This window comes from Dermacentor albipictus, chromosome 5, assembly GCF_038994185.2.
Source record: "Dermacentor albipictus isolate Rhodes 1998 colony chromosome 5, USDA_Dalb.pri_finalv2, whole genome shotgun sequence".
Lineage (NCBI taxonomy): Eukaryota > Metazoa > Arthropoda > Arachnida > Ixodida > Ixodidae > Dermacentor > Dermacentor albipictus.
The window spans coordinates 76,792,280-76,820,064 of NC_091825.1; the positions used below are offsets into that span (position 1 = coordinate 76,792,280).

Genomic DNA, 27,785 nt, shown 5'->3' on the forward strand with positions numbered 1-27,785 from the left:
TGAAAGCGACTATAACGGTGCACCATAGAATTCAAAAAGAGATAGAAACGGTCTCGTACAATATCCTTGAGCTGCGATTTATATTACGGGCAGCTCATAGCTATTGGACCACGCACCTGTGTTCACTACTCACAGCGGCTTCATTTATGTACCTTTATATCTACATTTATTTGCGCAAAGCAGTGTACCACAAAAACGAAGTTTGAGCATAACGCCTCTAGTGTAACGTGTGATATGTAGCCTACTGCACTGTTTTACGGTTCGCAATTGAAAGATGAAAGAAATACGAAAATAAAATTTCAGATTTTTCGCAACGTAATGTCCTTATGTCATCTTTGCCATTTTCTACGTCTCATTGTCGCCTTCATCTGCATATAAGAAATTCGTGATGCAAGCTAGGTTCCTCAAGGTTCAAAAAGCGAAGGCCAGTCATATTATCTACAGGTGCTTCCTGAAAAAGGCAAGCTATGCATAGTGGTAATTGTCATTCCTATGATTTTGCAGCACAGTATGTTATCCCTAAATATCGCAAGATAGATAGATATCGTAGTGAATTCAAGCTCCACTGTCGAGCTTCCCACTGAACATACTGCGCCATCTAGAGGCGCCACTGCGTAGTCCATGCGCGGCCTCCGAGATGCGCGACACGCCGGTGCGTGCTAACGCTGAGAACACCGACAGCGCGTGACCCCAATAGCAGCGAAGAATGATATGACCGTTTAATGGAGCGTTTGCAAATGTAGTGGGCGGCTACGAAGTCCATATGGTGCACTTCTGGTTCGGGTTCATGGGCGAGTCGCTGGCGCATTCCCAAAAGGTGGGAAAGCGGAACGAGTTCCTCAGGGGCCCGTTGGCGCGGTCCGATGGTGGCCGAAACAATGACTCCTCGGCCAGCTCCCGCCATCTATTTGCATCTGTCGTCTCGCACAGCCCCTTGGTGTAGAGTATGTAGAAGAGCTGTTTCACGGTGGTGTTCAGGCCGGTCAGCAGGCCGTAGTCCTCAATGTTCACCTGCGAGCGCACAAGATGTCGTTTCTCGCTGAATAGCACTATGTGAAGGGCTAGGCTCTTTTTGAATTTGTGCTGCTCTTCTAAAGACGGATAGAATAACTTTTTGTTTGCCTATTTTGCTCCGAGCAATAAAGTTATCTTCTGTTGCTGAGCGCGACGTTATTGGTCCGATTCTCAGTCGTGGCTGCTTCGATCGGATGGTGGCGAAGGGCAAAAATGCCGTGTACAGAGATCTCGGCGCAAGTTCAGCGCACATTAAGGATATCCATTGTGTCAGTTCAAGCAGCCGCATTGTCGTCTCAAGATTTCGTTCTTTTTTTTCTTTTTTTTATTCGAGAAGGTGCACGAGTTCCCTAGAGCAGAGCGAAAGGTGAAGTTTCCTTACGAATTGCGAATCCAAATCAGCGACGGTATCATAGATCGATCAATTTTGGCGATACGATCACTTTCGCAAGCTTTCGCGTCACTGTGAGGGCAAAGAAAGGGGGGGGGACGCAGGACGCAGGATGTAGTGAGTAGGAATCACTGCTTTGTTTGAAATAAGCGCACTGAATGACGACCATTTACCGCTCTTTAAAAGAATTCTCTAAACTTTATGACGACTATATAGGAAGGCCTGTGCGGGAAATCTCTTATTTCGGTCGCCACTCATCTTTTGTCTTGACATGATTTCTTACTAAACCTACGTTAAAGGCAGTAATGTACATTACGCGATTCATAACTATAATGCAAGAAGCTAGCTTAACCAATAGCTTAAATGCGCAACAGTTAAACATGTTACGCGGATCATTCTCATACAGACCCCTTCATAGTCAAGATGTAAAGTTTTGACAAAAACTTACCTAAACAGATTCTTTATTCACGACGTAACTGATGTTAGCCCATCAATAACGGTTTAGCCTCGCGTGACTATGGTGTAAGCGAGATGGCAACAAGGGCCTACATAATATGAAAAATGGCCTGTTTGTAACCATTCTTGCGTAGGTTGATTGTCTCCCCCACCACCGGTAAACTTTGCCACCCGATTGGAGCGCTTCGGACAGAAGCGTCGAAAAATGAATCTTTTCGGTAATATCAACGTTGTTTATTAGCCTTATTGTACCAACGTTACGTTGTTACAGATCGGTAAGCAACTATGGCGCCTCATCGCAGGTGCACTTTAACACACGCTTGAGCACAGTAGACTATTCTGGCTCCATAAATCAGTGTGCTCAAGTTCACACTGTCATAGCTTCTTAAATTTTCTGCAGTTTTAGACCATGAGTTTGACACAATAAAAATAAGTTATGTTCTTAGTCTAGCATTAAGGTGATAATTCCAAATAAAGTCTCATAGGTCACTATGCAATTATCCTTGTTTAAAACGATGGGGTGCTCGTCGTCATAAGTAAGCGCTCCTCAATAGACAAAAAAAAAGTGCGCGAAAGCTCCCTAAAGAGGAGCTGTTCACTATGCGTAGCGTTATATGGCAGTTGGTGTGGTGCGGAATTTGTTATGCATTACAGTGACGTGAGTGGGGGCTATCGTGGTGTAGTACGTGTTATTTATTTATATATATCTGAGGAGTACGAGCAGAGAAATGCACATATTTACGGTGTCTAACATGTGCATGCTGCACCACGCTGACCGCCATATCATCATCATCAACATCATCATCATCATTATCAGCCTGGTTACGCCCACTGCAGGGCAAAGGCCTCTCCCATATTTCTCCAACAACCACGGTCATGTACTAACTGTGGCCACACCGTCCCTGCAAACTTCTTAATCTCATCCGCCCACCTAACTTTCTGCCGCCCCCTGCTACGCTTCCCTTCCCTTGGGATCCAGTCCGTAACCCTTAATGACCATCGGTTATCTTCCCTCCTCATTACATGTCCTGGCCATGCCCATTTCTTTTTCTTGATTTCAACTAAGATGTCATTAACTCGCGTTTGTTCCCTGACCCAATCTGCTCTTTTCTTATCCCTTAACGTTACACCTAACATTCTTCTTTCCATAGCTCGTTGCGTCGTCCTCAATTTGAGCAGAACTCTTTCCGTAAGCCTCCAGGTTTCTGCACCATAGGTGAGTACTGGTAAGACACAGCTATTATATACTTTTCTCTTGAGGGATAATGGCAACCTGCTGTTCACGATCTGAGAATGCCTGCCAAACGCACCCCAGCGCATTCTTATTCTCCTAATTATTTCCGTCTCATGATCCGTCTCATGACCGCCATATAATGCTACGCATATCTTGGACAGTTGCCGCTCCACTTAATTTTGGGGGGCGATGCACGGCATGGCATTATCCAATGCGTTAAATGCCGTCGTAAATAGCGGAGGGTGGATGGCGGCGCAAACATGCATAATTATAGCACGAGTGTCGCGTCCTCTTGTTTTGGGCCCCCTTTCGTCACCTTCCATCCTCACTGGTCGGGCAATTACCAAGGCGTTCGATACTGCTTGAGATCCATGTTCCAGTATAGGCGTATGCGTTTCTGGCCTAGGTTTAACGCCTACTTTCTTTCTATGGCGTATGGGGGACGGCGATCGAGGACGGGCTCGTAGAATGTTTTGCGCTGGCACGCCTATTAGTATCGCGGACAATGGATCGTTTGTCACTGTATTCCGGGCGACGATTTTGGGCTATTGGCTTAAACTATAGGCTTAAACTGTGCATTGTTGCCCTGTATAGTCCACGGAGTTTTAACGCGATAGCGTTAAGGAGCTCGTGTCGCAGAAAAGCCGGTGGCGTCGGCGTCCGCGGCGTTGACCATGAGCGATAAATCACGGCAGGCACTTCATAAATAAAAAGCAACTACCAAGATGGGCTGGGTGGGAATCGAACCAGGGTCTCCGGAGTGTGAGACGGAGACGCTACCACTCAGCCACGAGTTTGATGCTTTCAAGTGGTACAAACGCGCCTCTAGTGAATGCGGTGTTGCCTTCGAAACGAGCCGTGGAAAGTTATACTGCAGTGTATATCGGTAATTATGAACATGTAACTTACAGAAGTCGCAATTACACGAGTAGCGAAGTGCGTTTCCGCTGTATTTCTTCTGCGCTTTCCGCACACGCAGAGCCATCTTGCGGCAAACACAGAAGACCCCTTCCTCTCCATGTAGGGCGCTGCCTCGACAGATGACGCGCCACGCGCGCATTGGAGCTGTGGAAGGACCGGTGCGAGGGGGGTCGTTGCCCGGACTCTCTCTCCGCTGACAACGCTTCGCCTTGTTCCCTCCGTCTGCAGAATCAAGCGTCCTTCCTTTCTTTAGATCACTATCTGTCTATCTCTCTGCCCGTGCCGATCACGACGTTTGGCTGGCGTGCATCATTTCCCCCTCCGAGATACCGAGTTCTTCGGTTCGTTCCGCTTGCTCAGGCGCACGTTTCGTTGCTGCGCCGAACGCCGCGTTGCTCGACCATATGGCTCGACGCTCACCGCGTCCGATGCGGGGCGCCTCGTAAGTGATGGCTGCCCTGTAGCCCATTGTCTTACACCCCTTGGCGGGTCGACGGGAACGCTGTCGCGTTCCACTCTTGAAGGCGAAGCTTAAGCGTCCTCCAATTTTTCTAGCTTCACATTGAACTTTTCTACCGACCTGCCATTTAATGCTATGCAATTAAAAAGGGAAAATATTCGCGCAGCTTGCGCGCGCACATGTGATGTTCTGTACATAAACGGTAGCGTAGAACACAACACGAGGAACATATTTCATATTTTTCTTACGACAGAGGAAATACGCCAAATTTGTATTACTGCAGGTGGATTCATACGGCCGGCTTAATTATGACTCAACCCGTGGATAATCATGACGCGTTGAGCGGAATTACCCCATTCCATTCCCACCTTTATGTTTATTCTGTTGAGGGAGACATTTAGAAGGCATTCCAGGAATTATTTTGCCTATTTCTTAGTTCTAAGTAGAACATAAGCGTATAATGGAATTTTGTAACTGTGCAGAATATATCAAATTAATTTGAACACAACTTAAACTTCTTCGCATAAAACTACGATTGAAATGACTTGCGTTATCATGGTTAGGTCTTGTAAACACTTTTATTTTTTTGCTAAAGCTCTTCCAACAATTAGTGGTGTATTTTAGAGAAATGTATTATGCATCAAGTTTATGCCCTTTAGATGTCATATTGAGGTACAGTTTAAAGACAAGTGAGAGCGATTTTATGACTGAGTTATTCAATTGTAAATTTGGCATTTGTTTCTTTTTATATTCTTGCGATTGAAAAAAAAACAATTGTTAAAAAAGAAACAATTGTTAACCTTAATAAAAAATTGGTTTCATGCAGGTATTAAGCTTGCAACTTTTTGTTTTATAAGCAAGAGGTGGTATCCAAGCTTCGACGTCCATGACGCATTTCGAGCTCTTGAACTCGAATCCGGCGCTTTCAACCAGCAAGACCATAGCCTTTGAAACGCGCATTTGAAATGCAGAGGGTGCTATGAGGTGTGAACTTAGGTACCACCTACAAACATAGTCAAATTCAGACTGAAGGATGCCGTGCAAAACTACTCTGATAGGCGTTTGTAGACGTAGAACTTCTTCTTGCGATTTAAGTTGCGGGACGAAAGCAAAGTCAGCGCATCGCTGCAGAAAGCCGTGAGAACTTGACGTTCGCTAATGCGTTTACTTGCAGCTACGTTCAGTGATGTTAAAGCTTATGTAACGCAAGCAGCCCGCTGCCAGTTTTACCATAGCACAGCCAATGGCCCTTTCGAACAACGCGCACGCGTATTCTTGTGTGCTAGGTGGAAGCGTCTTAAGCGACTCGCGCTCATCTGCGTCGCACCTTGTTAACGTGCTTGAGGAACAGCTTGAAGGCCGGTAGCAGAGACAGGCTCTCGAGCACGTCAAACTGCGTCGTCTTTTCGGTGCGCAACCTTACGCCTCCCGGCAGCGAGGACGCAGCGTTGGCGTCGGCGGCGGCGTAGTGTCGCTGCAGGCACTTCTGCACGTCGTGGTATCCCAGCTCGGTGTCCACCGACCAGTGCATTTTGCCGGGCGGGAAGTTGCCGTAGTGAATGCCGGCGAAAAGTGCGCCGATGACCTTCGTCGCCACTCTGGGAATCTACAAGTGCACGTATCCAGTGATCATCAGGAAAACGACCGTGGCAATCCAAAACCGTATCTTCTGAACACGCAGTTAGCCAGTCAGACGATTGATTGATTGATTGATTGATTGATTGATTGATTGATTGATTGATTGATTGATTGATTGATTGATTGATTGATTGATTGATTGATTGATTGATTGATTGATTGATTGATTGATTGATTGATTTAGTGAGCAACTAGGGAAGTCATAGCTGATCTTTCCGCTACAGTTCTACTGTGCTTTGATTGTCTATAATATGTATCCGAAATTTGGCACTTGAGTTTGTTACTACTGCACCATGAGGCGAGCAACGCATTCAGGAGTTAACGGGTGTCTTGATGCTCTAAGTAGCCTCACGTCATAGCTTTTAACCTTGGTAGTCTGCGCCGCGCACACCAATGAAGTCTTTACTGTTTGCTTAACCATTCAATGACACCTTTTATACATCATTTTAAGACGCTTTAAATAATCTAATCAACACAAGCTTTAAGATATTTCAATACTAAAGGCTACCTATCTACCTTGAACTGTATATTTGCCTGGATACTGCGTTTTGAATTCACTATTGAATGTTATAGTCACATGGGCGCAGCATTTAGGTTTTAGAACGTAAGTGGCAACGTAGGCTTGTTGGTAGGTGGTTGTGTGATATGCTGACGCAATGGCGCAACGAGACAGACGCAGAAGCCACATGAGAAAACATAACCTACAGCGGAAGTTTTATTTCTTGGCAAAGTTCTGGCAAGAACTTCTTTTTCAATTGCTCGAAAATTTTAACTGCTTCCCTTGGGATAGTAGTAAAACAGGGTAAGGTTTTTCCTGTTTATCTCTTTGCATTAACCGCTTTTCTCAACACTTGTCTCCAAAAGAGTGGGGATCGAAAGTGCTGCAGACTATCAGATATCTCGGGTAAAGAAGTAACCTCGCTTTTCTGAGAGTCAACGAAAAAACAAAAATGCCACAGCGCTAAAGGATATTTGACTGAAACAAAAGTGCATGGCTGATGTGAGTTTGGCAGCTTACATACCCTGACGTGTTTTCGTGCGATATTACTATGTGGTTCCACAATACTATGTGCTAGTACATGGACCCCTCATATAACAACTCAGAAGCACGCGTTAGGCTCTTGTGACTTAACTTGCAAAGAAAAAACAATATCATTAGGAGGTACGTCGTAATGGGTGAAATCGAAGTAATTTTGACCACCCGGGGTCCTCTAAACTGCACCTAAATCTAAATACATTAGGGCTATTTCATTTCGCCTCCATCCATTTCGCCGTAGCGGGCACCCCACCAGCCACCCCGAGCTCGGCAGTGCAATGCCGTAGTTAAGGCGCTACAGTGACTGGCTGTTAAAGCGTGAGGGCTTCCCTGCATAATTCAAGAACTTGATTGATTGGATAATTGAATTCATTGGCTCATTGGTGCTAGCAATAACTTTGCCAGTGCTTTTATGCAATACGAGCATGACTATAGGATGACTCAAAACATGGTGTGAAAAGCTCATTCGAAGACTTTCAGTCATATACTCATATATTTAAGAGCGTTGAAAAGGGAAAAGCGGTAACGATCAAGATGTAAACGCTACCACACTCTTGTGCTGTCAACAAACTGCAAGTTGTGCGATAATTGCTTGCGTGCTTTTAGACTTTCTTAAGCCTTATTGTCCTCCACACATGTAATTATCATTCGTATCGCGTCAGCAGTGCAAGCAGCGAGCAGACGTTGCGTGACCACACGGGCTGCTGCAGTGGCGTCACGGCATCTGTGACGAATGCCTTGCGCGGTCTGGGATATCTCGTCTTGACGTACGAACACACTGTTCGAACGCGTTCTAGCACATAAGCGTAACTATAATAGTAACACCGTCATCAATCGCGTAATTTGTCTTCACTGCAGGGCGCAGGCGTCTCCCAGTGATTACCAATCACCTCTGTATTGCTTTAGCTGACTCACTTCTATCCTTGTAAATTTCGTAATTTCTTGAGCCCATTTAATCATCTGCCATAATCCGCTATGTTTAGCTTCCTTTGACAAACATTATGTAACTCTAATAGACAACCGGTGAACTTTTTTTTTACACTTTGCATAGCTTGCACATCTCGAGTGCTTCCACTTAATTGAATTACAGTAACGGCTACACCCGCTTGCTGTCTTATTGCCTGCTAGCGTTACGCCAATAATTTTTTCGACCACTCGTTTCCTAGACCTCAATTTCTTGTCAACCTTCATTGTAAGCCTCCAGTACTGTGGCAATACTGAAAGCAGTATCTATTTGTTTTCTACACCTTTTTAGGAGTAACAGTGAGTTGTTCGTCATGACGCATGAGCTCCTCCTGTATGCACTGAACCCATTTTCAGCCTTTCTTTTGTTTAAGAAACGCTCGGCCCTACTGAGTTCTCTATTGTTTTGGCGTTGTTGACTATTGCTTGTTTTAAACACGGTCCATTCGAACAATTTAGCGCCAGGCTCGGCGTATGCCAAAGAATATGAGCATCTCAGAGCAGAAGCAACATCGAAATCGAGTAATGACTTCATCTGATTAAGGCTAATTCATAGCTTGCTGGCTCCGCATCACGTGGTGTGCAGCGATAAAAGGCGGGAGCAATGCTGTGATACATGCTGTGACTATAGTATTTTCTAACTGGATTTACTAGTCGGCAATCTCGGCTCCAAAATTCTGCTGGGGCAATGTCTCTTCTTTAAGCGCTATTAGTTTGGATACGCGCAATTTTTATTTTCAGGATGTCCAAACGTACGCTCTCATTACCTTGAAGTCGTGGCGTTTGTATTTGCGTGCGTGCGTGCGTACACTCGTTTCGGATATTTGTAAGTGTAGTCAGTAACAACCAATAGACTATAAACACGCCCGGAGCACTAAAATTACAGTTCAACCCCACCTCACCTCTGAAAGTGAGCTGAGGCAGCAGCAGTCCGCTCACAGCTTAACGAATTTCCTCTGCTAAGACATACATTAGGCTAATTTGAAAATAAAAGCTGGTTGTTTCAGCCTAAAATGTTACCTTTGGCTGAGCATCCATATGAGTGTCAGACATAAGACTTTCCGAGACGGTCAGGTTTCTACCTAAAACCACTGACACAAAAACATTTTTACGGAGGAAACAGCCGTTTCAAACACACAAAACCACTTGACGTCGTGGAAATAAGCGAACGTGATATGCTGGTTTTTCCTACAGCGATACGAATGCCCAAATTCTGTTTGCCTTATAAAGTAGAGGTGCCTCATGTGTCATTCATGAATTCGAGGTTGACGATGTTTTTGCATGCGCACTGCAATAGGATTTTTGAAGGGAAAGTGGCAAAGGCACTGCCAATTAGACATCATTTACTGTTTTTTCTGTGCTTTTGTTTTGTTTCTATCGAGTACGATGCATGTCCGATACGCTATATTGTACTCAATGCAGGCACCAGTATTGAAACACAAAACAGTTGTACGCGTGCCTAGAAGGGAATAAGTTTTATTGTGATGTGTGGAAATTGTGTTTGAGTTGGACAGCACACATATAACTTTTAATCCGAGGTTGTCAATGACTGTACGATTTCCATATACCAACAACCTCCCTTTACAAGTGTTACTATGCTTGAACTTCAGCTTCTTTAGCAGCTATACATAAAAACAATACAGCCAAAGTAACTATATAAACCCATGATTATCACGAATATTGTATTAGTTCTAGCAACGTTAGCGCGACAATAAGTCATATTTACTATTTCCGCAAGGCTCGCCATGGCTTACGTGGAGAGCGATAGCAACACAGTCTGTCTTCTTATGTAAAATACAATTACACCCGATAATATCAAATCCGGGTATACTGAGTTATGCCCTTTTTCGAAGACAAAGAAAACTTATTTAACAATATTCATTAAAAATAAATCCCTTAAAATGAACTGTACCTTCGATATACCGAACTCCCAGTACATACAACCTGCGCCATTAAGTCGCCTACGGCAACACTTCTTTTTCTCACGTATGCTTCTCGATTTTTTTTAATTTTTTTTTTGCGTTCCTGAGGGTGTGCGACACAATGCATAGCCCGAGAAGGAGCTGTGCACTCTATTGGTTTGCCGAGTAGTCTTACGCGTACTGCTGCGAGAATCAGGACCCCAGGGGTGTTTCTGCACGGTCGTGCAGCTATGCTCAAGTTTGTATTACAAACTCAATAAGTTCATAAAAGGCATCTATACCCCGGTCATGCGTATGAAATTACTCGAGATATCGAGCTATTTTTTGCCCATGAACCATTTTGTTAAAACCAGATTCAGCTGTATATACATTCAGAATCTTTCTTATAGAAAACTTCACTGTACAGTCGGCGTCACCCTTGTGTAGAGCACAGGAACGGCCGCCTCCGGGGGTGCTCAGGAGCCAGCCGGTGACGTCTAACGGTAGTTTCTGGGCCCAAACGTATGCAGCAGCTATCGTTAAACGTCGCTGGCGGCCTCCGCAGTGCTCTGTCCGACGTTGACGCCGTGTACATAATTTTCCCACACTTCTAACATCATAGTTATAAGGGATATTTTTTTATGATGTCGCTTAACTGCTCCTAATCCCTTGATTATCCACTATTTGAGACCAGCGGTAGCCATGTCGAAATTTGCAATCGACAAAATACGTGGTCGAAGCAACAATGCGCAGTCCATCACCTGAAGGAGCATAGACTCCGGGTCGTTCATATATGTGGGGTCGAACATGCCCATGGGCACAAAGATGCTCTCGGAGTCTCTGTCGAACTTGGGCACCATGTCGAAGACCGAGCCCTTCCACCTGGTCACTGTTGGATCGCGGTGCAGCTTTATCCTTGTGAGGCGTCGCTCCATCAGCTGCCTAGCCAGAGTCCTGTAGCGTGTAGCGGAAGGGTAGCATATGAAGTTTACGGTGAGCTTAAGCGTTTGTAAAATACCACAGCTAAATTAGTGCCAGCTCTCAAGTGAAACCACAAAGCGAGAACTCCTCCTCTATCATATTATAGACGTTTTATTGTAACTTTGATCCCTGAAGATATGAACACACATACAAATTCACGGACGTAAACGTGACAATCCTCTGTATAAAACGTCGTTAGACAGCTTCCACACAGATAGCACCCAGCAATATTCGCAAACTAATTATTTTCGTACTGCATACCGCGCGCACCATCTGTGTGCCTTGCCCACCTTTGTTGGTCTATGGATCGAAGAGCCCCATAGGCTACGTGTGCAGTAGACCTTGTGCTCGCTTTTGCAGTATCCTTGTTCTGGTAGGCTTCATGCAATCATCTGTCAAAATTGTTCCTTTCCAAAGTTCCGGCTAAATTCCTGTGTTTCCGCTTTTCGATCTACCCGCTGCTTATGAATGAGGAAGTGCTATTCAACATATTTTGGTTGCTAATACGAGCTCATTGCTCGTATTGCCCTGAGGCATTTATTCTCGCATTAAAAAAAAGTGATTAATAATGCTCCCAAGCTGCGAATCTTCTCAGCCTACCCAAACTGTTTGACTTGAACATTAGGAGGCATTTGAAGACATGGAAACATCAATGCACTATTTTTAAACTATCTTGAAAGTCGCTCCAAATTCGAAATATTCATCACCCACTTTCAACGGAAACTCAAAGCAAAATCGAAACCATGCGCTGTGTGAGCGTAGAATAGGCAGCCCCGCTATTATATCAGACTGAAACGCGCTGCGAGGACAACTGCGATAAAGTTTAATTTCTGAACCTCTCGGCCAGTCGCAGCAGCTGTGCTGACCATACTGATACGGCACGCTTTGTCTGTCAAGTCTGCATGGCTGTGTGTATGGGGTCTGGATTTGTCACGAGATGCTATCATTCAAAATTGACCCACACACTTTACGGGGCGTTTTCGTCTGACACGCACTGGGACATGCTCGGTCTCGATAATGCTTCAATTGACCTTTGGAATTTGATGATCAATATTTTGAATTAGGTGCGATTTTCAAAATTATTAGAAGATGGGTGTGCATGAAAATTTCACTGCCTCCAAATTTCCAATTTAGACAAGTGCTGTCAAGGCACTAATAAAGCAGGTAATGAAATTTTGTTAATTAGCCTTCTGAGGCTTCTCACGTTATTAGCGGCAAAATATGTCCGCCTCGCCTAGGAACTCGTTTGCAAAAAGGCCACGTTCGCTGCGCTCATGACTTCTATAAAATCTGTATGGTATGAAAAGAAAAGCGCCCTCTATATTGGACTGGTAGTTTGGTTCCAGGCTACACGTGGAACCTTTTCAAATAACTACTTTCTATTTTTAAACTCATGTGTGCGTGAAACAAGCCCAAGTTGGCTAAATTTCATCCGGTTACCTCGATTTCGGTGCCTCTTATGACGAAGCTTTTTTTGTCTCCAAGCGCAAAAACCCAACAGCGACTCGCCTGTAGACAGTGATTACATTCCCGGGCTGGACGTCCGGTACAAACTCGGCCGGTGAGTGCTTGTGTCCGCGTTTGGCCACAAATTTGTGGAACACCTCGATCTTGATGCGCGACAGGCGATCCCGCAGCATGAGCTTGTCGTCGATGCTCATCCAGGGGGCGCTGTTGATGGCGAGCACGAAGCTCGCCTGAATGTCGTTCAGCAGACTCCAGACCTGTGTGTAGCCAAGCCGAAAGGTGCGCGGATGTGAACTGTGATACTTGAAATTTCGCTAGTTGGATATCAGTATGAACCGCCATGCCGATGCGCGATTGATTTCATTATCATTATCTCTCCCAGTCTCAATGACATTCTTATTGTTTACGGGAGAGCATTTGAAAGCGGAGCCCCCGGAAGTCTGATCAATTTGTTCCATTTTGAGTCGCTAAGGCAATTACGTTGCTTCGATGGCCGTGATAGATATTCACGGAAGGCATATTACTTAACGTAATTAGCAATCTTAAATTTTGGGTACCCATGAACATTCACATGGTCAATCACTCTTCGTGTCTTTGCAGTGGGCACTAAGCCTGAGCTGGCACGTCTATTCCCCGAGCCTCTTCAATGAATCTGGGGGACCGGCTGCTTGCAAAAATATCTGTCAGTTTCGTTCACTATCATTGGCACCACAGCGCGTGATAGCGGGCATCATCATTGCCGTCACGTCGGGCACCATAATTTTGAGCACTATTCACAATGGCATTCATAGATGAACGTCGCCATGCAGTGTGGGCTCACCAGGTGGCAATATGGTCACGGGGCAGTATGGCCACGGGGCTCCAGCATCGCAGTAGCGTTTGGAAACAGATTCAGCCAAGTGTATAGGGGTAAGGAAGAACGCGCTATTGCAATACAAAACAAATGTTGCTAAAATCTCTCCAAATGAGTGTGTTATGCAAGACGCGTTTATTACTGATGACGCAGTAGTGTGTGTACTCTCAGTGCACGGCGTTCTCCTCGTGGATCACGTACGCGTTTAGATTTCTTACGACTTCAAGAATTGCCTCTAATTGTGTAATAACCCTACAACCGCTTTTAACGTTAGCATCGTAACATTTAGTTTTCAAATCTTTTGCCCACTGCTGTTAATGAGTATCTACAAGAGAGTTTGTAACTATTTAAGATGTCGTAACACCCCTCTGTAGACTCAGCACTTATGCATGTTTTTTTCTTGTTGCTGGTCAACCTGGTAAATTACCGGACATTTTATTGGAACGGCCTTCCCTACGACAGTGTGCTGAATTGGTTCCAAGTCGAAGACATTGAAATCTCGCCTAATGGGGCACTTCTTGTTAAATAATAACTATAATACTAGCAGTGGCAGACCCAACAACCAAGAGTCAGGAAAAAATATTGCTAAGCAGTCAGTATGATGACTCCACCTCTGCACTCAAAACCACGCAGACCAAAACACACTTCACACAATTTTCAGATAATATAGTATTCAGTCGTAAACTGGGATCACAGGAGCACAGTGTCAACTTCATGTTATGTTGAGCTGCAAACAACACAGTTTGCGCTACCCTTTGACAAATAGGCATATGCTATAATCTGAACACTCGCTGAAAGGCAAGCAACAATAAACTCTCCGGTTGCTACTCAGCGCTAAGTGCGTGTCCTGCTTCTTCACGTGCCTCGTCTAAGCTCTCGCCTTCCAATATCGAAACTGTGGAATAGGACGCAAAACTTCCGTTGGAATTTAGTGACATTCGTCATCTGTCTGACGAATGCGCCTTCACTTGACCGCCTACAGTTGGCCATTCTCGATTTTTTTTTCATCTTTCTAGGTTTGTTACTATATTGAGAGTAGTAGTGTAAATATCTTACCTGAGTGTCTCAATAACATGTTTGAATGTAACTTCCCAATCGAGTAATTATTGCATTTCTGAAATGATGTCAATCGAACCTACGATCAATTTTCGAGCAGTATTGAGGGCGAACGGTTCTTTTCATTTCGTTGTGTGGGGTATTCTTTAGAGTTAATAGAACACTCTATACTCACAGCGCGTGTAGCGAAATTTCGCTCCTTGAGCGCGGTCAGTTTAAGAGGGAGACATTATTTCTAAGTGAAATGAAAATGCGTATTCGAATATTCACTGAAATATCACTAATTAGCTGATACACTAATGTCCTTACGGCACATGTTGCAATTTATGAATTGTAGCATGCTGGCTCAGGAGGCATATGCAGTTGGAAGTAGTTATGAGGATGGGGGCAGTTTCGAGATATGCGTCCCCAAATGTGTGAGAAAATATATTCGCATTCAACTTTTGCGCTTCAATGCACAAAAAGACGCTTTCATAAAAAAAAGCGAGTTGTGGAACAGCGCATCACCGCAAGTTTAACGGCGCTTATCTCAACCTTTGCTCTACCTTTAATATTCATTCCATGTGCCTTGTGTCTCACTGGCTTCAGTTCGTAAATATCAATATGTGCCCGAAAGTATTACTTTAGAAAACTTCAATCGTGACATTTTGCAAATTTTTCAATAATCCATTTAGACACCTCGCGCAAGTACAGTCCACCTCTTCCAGTAAACTAGGCCCATGAGTAGGTTTGCATTCTTAGCCGCATGTGGTTTTTGAAAAATTGCACTAACTCTAACAAAAAAACTGCTATGTGCCGGCATTTCCGAGCAATTCCGCACGTGATGTAATTGTTCCTTCGTATAGAGAGGCGCAAGTTCCACCGACAAAAAAAACGAACAACCGCAAAGAAAGGGGTAACTGCTCGCCTTGTCCTTGTTCGGCACGTTCTGCCGCACGTCGGCATAAGCGTGCAGGAACACGGCGGGCGTCACCCGCTCGAACATGCGGATGCAACGGCGCCACCGGGGCCAGTTGAGCTGACGCAGGCCGGTCAGCTGCTTCATCTGCAGTGAGGCCATCTCCAGGGCCTGGTCGGGTAGCAGCGGCGAGATGTGCAGCAGAGCGCGGAAGCCCAGGTAGTTGAGCACGTCCACGCCCTTGGTCACGTGCAGCACGGTGCGAAGGTCGCGGAAGTACTTCTCCGTCTTCACCAGGACCTTCAGGAAAAACGAAGGCGTAGGTGCATTACTATGGGACAGGAACCTCGCCGTAACCATGGGTCACAGGCTTACGCGCGACAGGTTTCAGTGCACGGGCACGTTTCACTGCGCTTGATTGACAGCGTAATTATATAGCTCTGCGGAAGCAGGCAAAAAAGTTACTCCGAACTCCCAGAGACCTCCGCAGGTCGGATCTGAGCACAGGCAAATCCAGTGCACGCTTCATTTCTTGATTATTTTAATTGCAGATATGTAAGCGTTTGCGCTTTACTGCATTTATTTTAAATGTAAGTGTAGCATATAAGGCAAAGGAACGCCAGAGCGTTCAATGTAATTAGTAATACAGCTGCATGGTGCTTATAGCCTCACCTCGGCAGTCCAGAATTCTAGACGTTTGGGTGAGCTTGTACATCGTTAAATAGTTAAAAAAGCGTGATACACAGGAGGCTGAATATATAGGGATTGCCTATGAGCACAATTTCGGCAGGTATAAAATCTTCGCACAAGTTCTGCCAATCTCGGAGTCTTTTTGGGCGGCTTAGTAACGCAGGCAAGCAACTTATTTACTCTACATGCTCAGTCATTGGCTTCTTCTTTGCATTTGGATACCCTAACACTCAAAAGGACGCGAGGAACGATCTGTAAAAACTAAACTAAAGATTAGGTGCGGCATTCAAAAAACGCTCCTCACATAAGCGGCGTCCGTCTTTGTAACTCGCGGTGCAGGTCTTTTCATTCAGCACCAACCATAGCAACCTGCTTCAGATTCAACTACAGCCCACAACACATGAAACATCTATTCAGGTTCTACATAGCTCTAAACCCAGTCAAAGACAAATAATGGAGAACACACAGAACTTTCCTGGGCATAATATTCCTATGAAAAAAATCCATCACTGCTCTCTGGTGAATACGTGGAGGCAATTACAACTCCATTCTATTAAAGGGGCCCTGGACTACTTTCTATCAAAGTCGAGAGATGCATTTCTAGCTAAAATAGCTAAAATAGACCATGCAAGAAATACTTTGCGTAAACAGTACTTCAATGTGCAAGCAGAAGCGACGTTATTAGCGATCAAATGTCGCGTATGACACCCTTCGCGCTGCTTCCGTTCCTTGTTCAATGTCGTAGTGAAGGCTACGGCGGAGCGGGCTGTGCCCACAACGCCCCACCTTCGGAACGTCACCGCAGCGAGCAGTTCAAACCTGATTTTGGATACGCGGTTGTCCTCAGCGAGCCGCAGTGCGCTCAGCCAGCGTACTCATTGCGGCACACCGCGGCGGTCGCGGTACCTACGCTACGTTGCAGACCACAGCTACGTGCAACTCTAGTGTGTAGTTCCTATGCGCAGCGTTCCCTTTGTGCATGGCAGGGCTTGAGTGCGCGCTTTCTCTAATATGCGACAGTCTGGCCGTGCTACGTGGTGCGGACCAGCTTTGTCCTGCACCACCTTGACAGACGGATAGTAGCCACATCAAACTTGTGCATTTTGAGCTGCTGTCAATAGCTCCATGCGAAGGGAAGTCTGCCAAGGCGTATAGCCATGAGCGTCCAGGAGTGAGCGCGTGCTGGCAATCGTGCGTGTGATCTGTCCATAAGTTTTGCGTGGTAGAGCATAGCCGAGTCTTCAAAACTAGTACAAATTAAACACACCCATTGGCTGTGACGCCGATAAGCATGTTGGCCAAAGTTTATTTCTTACACGGGCGACCGCGGCCGAACGTGAGCAGACGATTGTCGGCTTCTTCTGTAAGTAATTGCTGTCAAAATTTGAAAGTGTATTTTCTCTCCCTTCGTCCTGTTTATTAATCTGCGTCAATAAATATACACAGTAGCAGAAGGATGAAGCGCGTTGATCTGAACACCCTTCTTGATCGATGTCAGCTATTGGCCAATAACAGCCGCGTATGGGAATCTGCTATATTACGAAATAAGGTAGCTCGAAAAGAGAGTGTTGGAGAAAAAGGTTACTTAGAGTACCGCTTGCGAGCTTTGCGCGCCGGCACGAGTGCAAAATTTGACAGAGATGGTCACAGCAGCGTATGGTTTCCGCAGACGGCCTTTTTTTTTTTTTTCACGAAGCCCGAGAGGTGGTTCAGGAGCCCTTTAACACGCCTCCCGCCCCTGCCACATACACCCACCCTACCCAAACAAAACAAAAAAAAGCGAAAGAAAACAACTTCACGTACGCCCCCGAGACATCATTCTATTCAATATTCAGCCATTGTGCAAATCGCTGTCATGGTACTTCGCTAACGCCCAAGAGCTGGCCAGTTAAAAAACACCGTTACGTGAAAGGAGTTTTGTAGCATACTGGTGTTGGTGAACACGACCACTTGCGAGAACAGCAATTTGCGTGTAAACACCAAGATGACGCCGGCGGAGCGCTACTGGCGTGGTTTAGTCAACTCCGCAAATCTAAGCACCATTCCACATCAAGTAAATTTGGAATGAATTGGCGGTATTTATTTTTGGTCATGGAGAGTGCAATCGTACTGCACAATGAAATATTTGAGGTAACGTAATTATTACATTAACTAATTAATTATAAATTGATGTTCTGAACAAACGATATGTACAGGCTTTGCGTCAAGTTTCAGGCAACTAAATTAGCATATTTTGGTATCGAATTCAGCGTTCTATCAATACTACGTTGAGCTTTATGGGTTTGAGCAGTGGCTAAGTTCAACAGGTAGCTTCACGCTCAAACAGCTGATTAAACAGTATGCTGTGCCATAGATCTTAGTCGAACAAAGGTCGTGACGGCCATGTGTAGTGCCTCGGGGAAGTACACGCACCAGTATGGCAATACCTGCTCTCCTGTTCTTGCTCATGCCACGTTAACCGGTTACTCGCAGTGAAATTAATAATCGCAACATGGAGAGTTAAAATAGCCACGCAAAAGGCAGTATTGGTAATAAAATCACCTGCGGCACTTGTCGAATGAGTGCCACAGTGCTACAGTTGACCTGCAGAGGGGGCGGGGAGTCCTTACTTCAAAAATGGATTAGGGGGGGGGGGGTTCACGCACCCCCGACTTTAAGCACTGACTGGCAGGTATGTACGTCTTGTACTGGGTGACGTTTTAATGGCTTCAATTACTCACAGCTAAATAATCCGGGAGGAGAAATGCGGAGCGTATTTTCCACCTTGTGGCTTTTTCTGGCGCTTTCGCTTTGCCATCAACTAAACCAGACATTTGGTGTGAAAAAATGCGAGTGGATTGGCACCTTATGTCATTTTGTATTAAAGCTTTCAGGCTCTTTTCTCGCCTCTGTCACTGTAGCATGTGCTGTCACAATTAGCGTTACTTTTTGCCAAAAAGAGTAAGCCACTGTCTATGTATCTTACGCAATTTCAAACGTGCCAGTTCATTGTAAGCACTGATCTTGGTACAAATTTAAAAGACCTGAAGCAGCGTAGCGCTAGGCTTAAAGGGCCCCTCATCTAGGCCCCGATTGCAAGTTTTGTTATGCACCTGGAAGTTGTAAGGCGCCGTCTAGACGCAAGCAGTGCGTCTTGCGTACAGGCATGTGTGTGCGTGACCTTGACACTGGCTCGAAGCAGAGCTCCCTCGAGAGGAAATCGGCGCGTTGCCTTTTGTTTGAAATTTCGACCACTTTCGCACCACGCAGCCGCTTTTAAGGCCAGAATACATGGAGCGAATATGCGACGAATAGTCGGCGTTCGACGCCCGGCGGCGTACGCGCGACGCGCGGCGGTGGAGAAATCGTCGTTCGTCGCCGATCTAGCTGGCGCAGAAAAGTTTGTCGGGCGTCGACGATACCGGAAGCGGCAAACGAACGGTGTCCCAAAGCGAGCCAATCAGGCCTCACTATCCGCCCCGACTTCCGACTAGGCTTCCCGTCCAGTGTTGCCACAACGCATAGCATCGCTGCTTTCTTTAAACTACATCGGCACATGAATGCCTTAAACACATAAAAATACTAGAAATCATTCCTAAACAAAATTTTACGCGTTTTAGAGTGTTCTGCAATTCAAAAGCGATAATAGTTGTGGTTAAAGTTTTTTTGTGTGTGTGTCATGTGTTTCACTACAGCGCATTTGCCTCGTCTAGCCACTCTGATAACAACGCCGTGACTCGCCGGCGGCGGCCGCCGTGTCTTCGCTCCATGTAGCGCAGCCCGATGAACATACGGCGTCGCGCCGCGGCAGATTTTCTGCCGCCCGAACTTCGTCGTGAAAGTTCGCTCCATGTATTCTGGCCTTTATACTTTGCAGACATGATCGCCACCGCGTAATGGACGCGCGGCGCTCGTGTTTGTTTGCAATGGCTAAACCTGCTGCGTGGCGCTTTAAGGCAGGGGTTTCTAGAGGTTTCTCGCTCTTTCCGCGTTTACACAGAAAAGAAAATTAACGTCTAAAATAGTGTGCCGAATAAAACTCGTCCGAATGAATAATTACCTTCATGCGACTGTGGACGACGGTGATGTTGCTGAACACGAAGGTGAGCAGCTGGATGAGGTTCGCGTGGTGCTTGAGCTGCACCAGCTTGAAGCGGTTCGCGGCGAACGCCTCGCTTCCGCGGTCGGTGGTGGCCTCCGCCAGTCGAGCGGAGAACTCGCGCACCCGACGCGCGATGTCCACGTATTTTCCGCTGGTGAACACCTTGAAGCAGCTGGTCACGGCCATGGAGTACCACTCGGGCAGCGCACTCTCCTGGCTTCCGTACTGGCCGATGAGCACGTCCGGATCGCCGAGCGCGATGACGTACCGGTCCTCGTTCTCCGGGTCGGGCTCCACCTGACGCGTTGCGGGCATGCGGTCGAGACGTGAATGGAAAAATCTGCAGATCCCACGCATTGTGGGAATCGATGTAAGCGAAGCTTTGCCTGCTGTTTGCGCTCTTTGACATAATTTGGCGGTGATACATCGACGGCATACGACAGTCGTGGCATGATGTGAAATGTTACCATGCCCGCTCCGGTTGTGTTTGTTGTTCTTGCTCCGTTCGACGCATTATGCGGGCCTTCGTATCCTCGGCACTAAGCGCACGCTTCGGCGCCATTCGGGATCGTAGCGTTGTAGCTCGCAAAACTGCCTCCTTTTTCCCTCTATTCCCTGGCTAACATTCTCCCCTCCTCCTCCCTCTACTGTCGTTGCTGTTGCGGGTGAGCACGGAGACAAGCGCAGTATCTCCTGCACTACATTTGTGGGTGGTCACGCCTAGTTACGGCATCTAGAGAGAATTGTGCACATGCGAAGCCGCGTAAATCTTGATACGAGCTTCTCGGGTCGTGTTTCCTTTGTTCCACACTCGTCATGTACTAACGCGATAGCGTTAAGGGCCCCGTGTCAGAGAAAATCCGGTGTTGACGCCGCGGGAGTCGCTTGGCGAAGAATCATTCTTGACCACAGTCGCACAGGCCCTCCACGTGGCGCATACCTTGTCTTACATTCTTTAAAAAGTTATTCCTCGGAATTTTGAGAAGGTCAGCTCAAAAACGAATTTCATGAAACAAAACACCGACAGCGCATGCCTATTGTCTTTTTGTGAAATGGCCACGTCTCAACCACGTCCCCACGCGGCCCGCGTTAGCTGCGTGCGTCTCAACTACGTCCAGATGTGGCCGGCGTTAGCGGCGTGCAAGACCGCAGCAGCAGCAGCAGCAGTAACGGGAAAGCCGAAGAGAAAGGCAAAGAAATCTACGCTTTAAAAAATCACCGACGATTACGATACTCCCTTATGCGAAATTGGACCGCAGCTACATGTTTTCCTTTCGCAATATATTGGCAGGCGCGGACAGTCTCGTGCGGAGCGAAGTGTAGAGCGACTGCTTCGCTAATCGGCGGATCACGAGAGACAGCGCGTGGGTGACGCATCGGCACGATTCACAGCAGCCGCCGCAGACTTCTGCTCACGCAGCGCTGTTCACATACAGACAACCCGCGCTACTCTGGCGCCATCTCGTAGCCATCGTCGAGCCAAGCCCGTCTTGCGTGGCACTATGATTTCCGTCTCACGCTTTCGACATACCCTCCTCCTCCGCTTACCGCCTCATGGTTCCACTGCACCCTCCTCCTCCGCTTTTCTCCTCATACTCTTTTCGCTGTCACTACCACTGCAATCCCCGTTCGCTTTCATATTTCGCTGTACTCGTTCGCTCGGTTACGAGGGACAACGCCGACGCTCTCCGCAGGAATGGGCGCCTGAGGGCCGACCCACATGGAGGGAACTTTCCTGACGAACTTTCGCCAGCGAAGGCCTGCGCAGCTACACCACGGCGTGTATTGGTTGTGATGCACATATATTCAACAAGATAGAATAAACTTTAATGTCCAACGGAGAAGGTGATCTACCCACCCCCTGATTCAACAAAAAACACGTGGCAGCCAATAGGCCCCCAAAGCCCTAATTTCAACCGGAAGTCGGATGAAGTCGATCACTTATTGGTCCGCCCTGCCAGCCCGCGTTCGCCACTTCCGGCAAGCTGCTGGCAGGCGGTGAAAATATCAAGCCCGGCTGTACCGGCGGCCAACACCTATGTTTTGGCCGCCGGCCTCTGGACGGGCGCCACGTGGCGGTCGGCCGTCGCATTTTTGGCGGGAAATCGCTCCATGTGGGTGGGCCTTAAGAGCTGTGCTCTAGAAAACTGTCGATCTTTCGGCGTGCACTGCGAAATCTTCACAGGCGAAACCTTCTAAGCTTACCCTGCTTGGGTTAAAGAGCTGAGAACGCTCTCCAATAATAAGCACAATGCCTTACAGAAATGGACATAAATAAGGGATATGCAATTACTACCTTGGCATTGACTACCACGACTCGTTTTGCGGCAAGACTGCATAGCGCCTCCTCTGATTCAAGCTTATAACTGGCCCTTTCGAGGCTACATTCTGGCGCATGGCCTGACAACATTCTTTTGTGGACAGTTGCGACAATGCTCCGGAGACATCCGATCTTTGAACACTGCAACTTCTCGCAACTTTTAAAGCAGCCAACAAAGGGAACTTTTCCGAGGAGCTTCGATGAATCATTATTCGGACTTCTTTAGCTCCGTACACTGCTGCGTTATAGTGTTGCAGGAAAGAGCATGCGTGAAGAACTTTAAATCAATATAGGCTTCTTCGGGAGCTGGACGCGCTTTTCCGTGTCCGGTCGAATATGCGTGTGCTCGGAAATTCCCGTTTCTGGGTGAGGAACGACGCCTGCACGCTCAGGAATTCTCGTGTGCGCAATGCTTCGCCTTTGCGTAACTTCACGGAGGGTGGTAAGGGGCTCATCTACGAGGCCTATGCGATTGGTGTGCGAGCATCGGTCGGCTTATTGTTGCGTAACGAGGCCGACAGCGTTCCTTCCTGCGTCCTATTTGCGACGATGGAAATGTTCGCCCCGCATCAGATATAAGGTTAGGTGACGAGTGATTTCCGCACCAGCACAAAACCACAAGCCGTGCAGTGAGCGTTTCTACATTTTGCTAGCATCTGAAGCGCGAGATGCAAAACTAATCTTTGATTTACACGCGAGGAATATTTGCTTTTACTCATCGAAAAGCATTACACACCTCTATAGGACGCTTTTGTCCTCAAATATTCAATGGAGCTTTAAGCACTCCATCTGCATAATCTTCCTGGTGTGTCCATTGCACTTCAGTGACCCACAGAATCTCAAGAATAGATCAGCGAGGTCAGAAAGCTGTTCGCTTAGTTAAATAATCAGGGGTTGAACTCAGAAAGTTTTTCTTTTGTAAGCGCATTTTGCCATTGGCACGTAGCTTTCGCTAATATTAGGTCAGTGATAGCTTTCTTTTGTAGCCTGCTTATTCCCGCGCCATTCATGAAGCACGGAACCCTATGAGCACATCAGTAGCCTGAAGCGGCAGTGTCACTGCACACCGCATTGCCAAATGATACCACGGCACTGCATGTACATCTTGTAATGACTGCACGCCAATTGAAACTCTGTAGCGACCTCCCCCCAACAGCCCCACTTCCTGCTTTCCCTAGTATCGTGGCTGCAGCTTCATTACAATGGATATCCATTAGGTGCCCACACTCGACGCCAGAGGTGTCTATCGGGAACTGGGTGTTATCAAGTGCTATAATGCAGTTAAGGCTGCATACCCTTTGTGTCACCTTGGAACTTGGGGAACTTGGATTCTTGGGGATCGCTTAAGAATGGACGCATACCGATGTCACATACGCAGTGCCGAAATTGTCTGTTCGAGCGAACACCCAGTGGCACCATACCTAGTGCCCCAAGTTGTCTAATAGGCCCGACTGCAGCCAGTAGGCACGTTGTCGATTCGGGCACCAACCAAGTGGCCCGCGTTGTCTACTCGGCACGACAGCAGTTAGGCCCAACACATAACTAGCGCTCCAAGCTGGCAGACGACATGGATCTGCGTCCATGTGGCACTGTTTATTGTGTGAGGTCGTCCAACCATCCGAACTGGCCGAAGTAGCTAAATAGCGCTGTCTCTTTATCGGCAGCTAACACCCGCATTTTGGGCGCCGGAGGCACCGAACATGTCGCTTTAAATTGCTAATGCCCATAGCGTGGACATGGTGCAAAGGCTGAATTGAGTTGAACTTGCGTTACCCTTTATTCTGTCAACAAGTAAAAAACGAGAAAAGGGAAGCGAAGAGCAAGGAATAATCCAGAACACTCCAAAGGATAGAAATGAACGAGATTTCCGTTTAGGAAATGTACGGGTGAGCACAATCATCAAAGTGGTGGGGAAATAATAATACACACTTGTTATTTCATGTTCTTGCTGATCCAGTATCATTTTAACTATATAACAAAAATGCTGCGTAAAGATAATGTATTTTTAATTCACACCAGGAAGTGGAATTTGACTGTATTCTCCTTGCAACCAAGATTACAATGAATCTGATCCAGGTGTTCGAGTAATTAGTGTGTGCGTTGTGGTGTTCTCGAAACGGTTACATCGTGTGAGCCTAACGCATGAGCCTGATCAGCGAAGCCACGAAACAGAGAACATACAAAAAATAGAGTCAGGCAACTAAGGTTCGCCTTCTCGCGAAACTAGATGAGCCGTGGTCGCAACAACTCGAACCGTCTTTAGCTCAGAAGGGTTTGGAACCAGCAGGTCATGCTGGACGACATGCGGCTCCACTTTGGCTGGATGATGCGACTGTTGAGTGATACGACATCTGGCTCCACTTTGGCTGGATGATGCGACTGAGAAACGTACATTAACGTAGAATACAGATGCGCAGCTTCAAAGGATTGAATACAGAGACTACCAAAGTATAGCGCGGACAGTCGGCGATTCCGCTGGTAGACAGGTGCATCGTTTGCCGCAAGCGTCCAATGTACACACGTTTCGCTGACATTTGCACCCAAATGTTCGCCACACAAACCGTTAAACGAGGCCTGCTTGATGTGCAGATAGGCAAACGTTCCTACACGGTTGTCACATATTTTATGGCCGGTAGAGCTTATATTTGCAAGGCACCGTTTCAGCTCTTGAATCCCGTGGACGGCCTTTAGCGGCGCTGGTTTTCCATTTCCAAATTTGTATTCTGGCCTTGTTCAGTTGTTTCTATATTCAATTCCATATTAAAAGAAATGACTTTCTTTGTGTGTGTGTGTGCTTTTTTTTTCGCGCGTTTTCGTGGTCACCGTTTGGTGGCCGCAGGTCAGAGGTAGGAACAAAGGCGCCAACACAAATACCGCACGTGTTCGCGTTGCTCGGCGCCTTTGTTGCGGAACAGCCACTGTCACAGCTATACATAGCATGCATGTGACGTCACATCCGCTGCTGTCGTCTGCTTCCGCTAGCTTCCGCCATCTTGGGGTACCTTATCAACAGGCGCGCGTATAGGCATATAGGTTCCGCAACATGGCGCTGCCGTAAACCGGAAGTCGCGGATTATCGTTGAATGACGTACGTGAATACTATGTATTTCAGATGCGCGTGATGCCCACCTATACTGCCGCTAGAGGTGTGCTCGTTAACGCCTCTGTTCTCTACAAAATCGCAACAAAAGTTGCCTATATGTCGTCAAGCGGACTATTATGTTATTGAAATTAACAGCTTTCGAAAGCGTTCGGCTATTCGCTTAGATTGACAGCCACCGTCGATGGTTCCTGCACAATTTGTTTGCGCGATTTCATTTTACAGGGTAAGGCTAACTATGGCATTTTACCAGCTTTGTATAGTAAAAATACACTTGGGCCATGTAATCTGACCTTGACCGAAACCAGAACTGCCAGGCCAAGGTTGCGGAGCAGGAGACTGGTGCTTTTCCACACGTCGATGAGCGTCTTGGTGTCGCGCTGGAAAGGCCACCCGCGCAGACCCAGATCGCCCATGAAGTCGACGAGAGCGGTTTTGTGGCTCTCGGTGAAGGGCTTGTGCACGCATGCATGGATCAGGGACTGAATCTTGATGAGCCTGTTGTTGGCCCTAGACTGCGAGGTCATCGCGTGGTAGATGTCCTCTTCGACTTTCTGAACGAGCAGCGAGTCGACCGACGAGCCCACCTCGGGGTGCAGATTCTTCCAGTGGTTGCAGACGAAGCTGTAGAAATCGTCGCACGGCGAAACGCTCCAATCCAGGTAGCTGGTTAGGTACACCGATTCCCTCTCGCACACCTTGGTCTCGCAGAAGCGCCTGTTCGGGCCCCCCAATGTCACTGCGGCGCGAGTGCGACGCTTCGCTGTCGTCACGATAGCACGCCGAGCGGTCCTTCGCGCCGCCTTCCTGGTAGTCGCCGCCTTGGGGCCTTCGTCGTCAATGAGGCTTGCAGTCGCCCGAGGCTGATTACCCTTGGTGCTCGAAGGAACAACGTCACGCGCTTGGGTCTCGCGTGGAGCTGTGTCCACTGGATTCGCTGTGCTCGCATTCTGACCGTTCCCGCGGGAGTTGTAGATTCTCTTGCCCTCCCACACGGCGATCTTCTTGCGGCGTCGCGGCTTTTCTGTCGACGTCTTGCTCGTCTCCTCGTCGCCGAGCATGGGCCGATCTATGTGCTCTTCGAAGGCGGCGCCTCCGCTGTCTGCGTTCTTCAACAATACGTTGGACGGACGCTGGACCGCAGCGGCGGCGGCGGCCTCGCCTGCAGGTGTGGTTTTCTTTTTCCTCGCTGGGACGTTCCCAGCAGCGTGGAACACGACCGGATCTTCACCACCTTCGTACGGGCCAATGTCTCTTCCTTCAGGGGAAGACCTGTGCGACAGCTCTGAGGACGAGTAGAAGAAGGCTGCCAGTCCAAACGCCACCGCAACTGCGAACGTGGTGCCGATGAAGAGAAACAGGGCTGCGAAGGAATGCCTTTGGCCAGACGCCGATGACTGCCCCTTCGAAGAGTCCCCCCCGTATTGACTGCCGGCGTCGCTCTCCAATTCGCTTCCCACGACGCTGTCGAAACCGGACTCCGGATAGCTGCCCACGATGGTGTCGGCGACGCTGTCAGTCTTCTGCGCCACCATGTCACTGTCCTCCCAGTCGGCCACGGTGGTGTTGCGGCTGACATCTTCCTCATCCGCATAGCGGGGTATCGTGCCCGTGTCAGAAGACGTCTGCGCCGAGAACTCGCCCGTGACGACGCTCTGCCCAGCACCGCCGGATCCATACTGAGGTGTCGCCCTGTAGGCAAAGCCGGCGCCGCTGGCGTACGGCCAAAAGGGCGTCCTCCCTTCGCCACCGCCTATGATATTTCGGATGTACTCGAGCTTGTGCGCGTTCGTCACCAAATTGGAGGAGCTCTCTCGTGGCACGCCTTCCGCGGTGGTCGTCGAGGGCCGCGAAACGCGCCGGTGCCGTTCGCGGCGTTGCAGCTGCGGCGGAGGCGGTGTGGAAGGCGTACCGCTCGAGTGGCTTGCCTCGGAGCTCGTCGTGACCTCGGCAGGCGGCGCGGAAATGTGCCGGCTGTAGTCATTTCGGACCCACTTGAGCATCGAAGCGAGCTAGGCTCGCCACGGGCCTAGACGAGCCCGCGGCACTGCTCCGGGCGCCTTTTGGGTGAGATAAAAAGGTGGCACTCACGGCGGCTCTTGCATGGTCGCAAGGCGAGCACACTGCACTTTTTCGGGGTGCAACACAGCACCCGCGGCAGAAGCGGGCGCACCTCTTTTTTCTCTTCTTTTCCCGGCCGTTTGGCTGCGTCTCGGATGATAATGATCGCGACATTCGGCCCTTTGTGGGTTGCGTTTATAGTGCAATCGTTCCTCGAGTAATCTGTAATCAGCATTGTTCTTTTCTGTGTAAATTTTGGTTATG

At 47.7% G+C, this 27,785-nt stretch overlaps 2 protein-coding genes across 2 annotated transcripts in view; one reads left to right on the top strand and one right to left on the bottom strand.

Annotated features, from left to right (window-relative positions):
• The window catches only part of LOC139060492 (uncharacterized), a 107,522-nt gene that overhangs the window by 65,393 nt on the left and 14,344 nt on the right, over positions 1 to 27,785 (top strand). The gene's annotated exons all lie outside the window — the stretch shown is intronic.
• LOC139059901 (neprilysin-like) lies at positions 697 to 27,665 on the bottom strand. The gene is made up of 7 exons (XM_070538453.1): positions 25,754 to 27,665; positions 19,999 to 20,337; positions 15,279 to 15,569; positions 12,505 to 12,719; positions 10,776 to 10,968; positions 5,804 to 6,082; positions 697 to 1,011 (listed from the first exon to the last, which is right to left on the bottom strand). Exons 1-7 carry the CDS (start codon positions 27,461 to 27,463, stop codon positions 751 to 753), a joined length of 3,288 nt encoding a protein of 1,095 aa, XP_070394554.1. The 5' UTR covers positions 27,464 to 27,665; the 3' UTR covers positions 697 to 750.

What these genes read in the sequence shown, in the direction of transcription:
- LOC139059901 (XM_070538453.1), bottom strand. Translation starts at nt 27,463, where the DNA reads ATGCTCAAGTGGGTCCGAAATGACTACAGCCGGCACATTTCCGCGCCG. An exon ending in CAGTTCTGGTTTCGGTCAAG is followed by an intron (nt 20,338 to 25,753) that starts GTCAGATTACAT and finishes GCAACGCGTCAG; the next exon opens with GTGGAGCCCGACCCGGAGAA. An exon ending in TCGTCCACAGTCGCATGAAG is followed by an intron (nt 15,570 to 19,998) that starts GTAATTATTCAT and finishes TTTTTCCTGAAG; the next exon opens with GTCCTGGTGAAGACGGAGAA.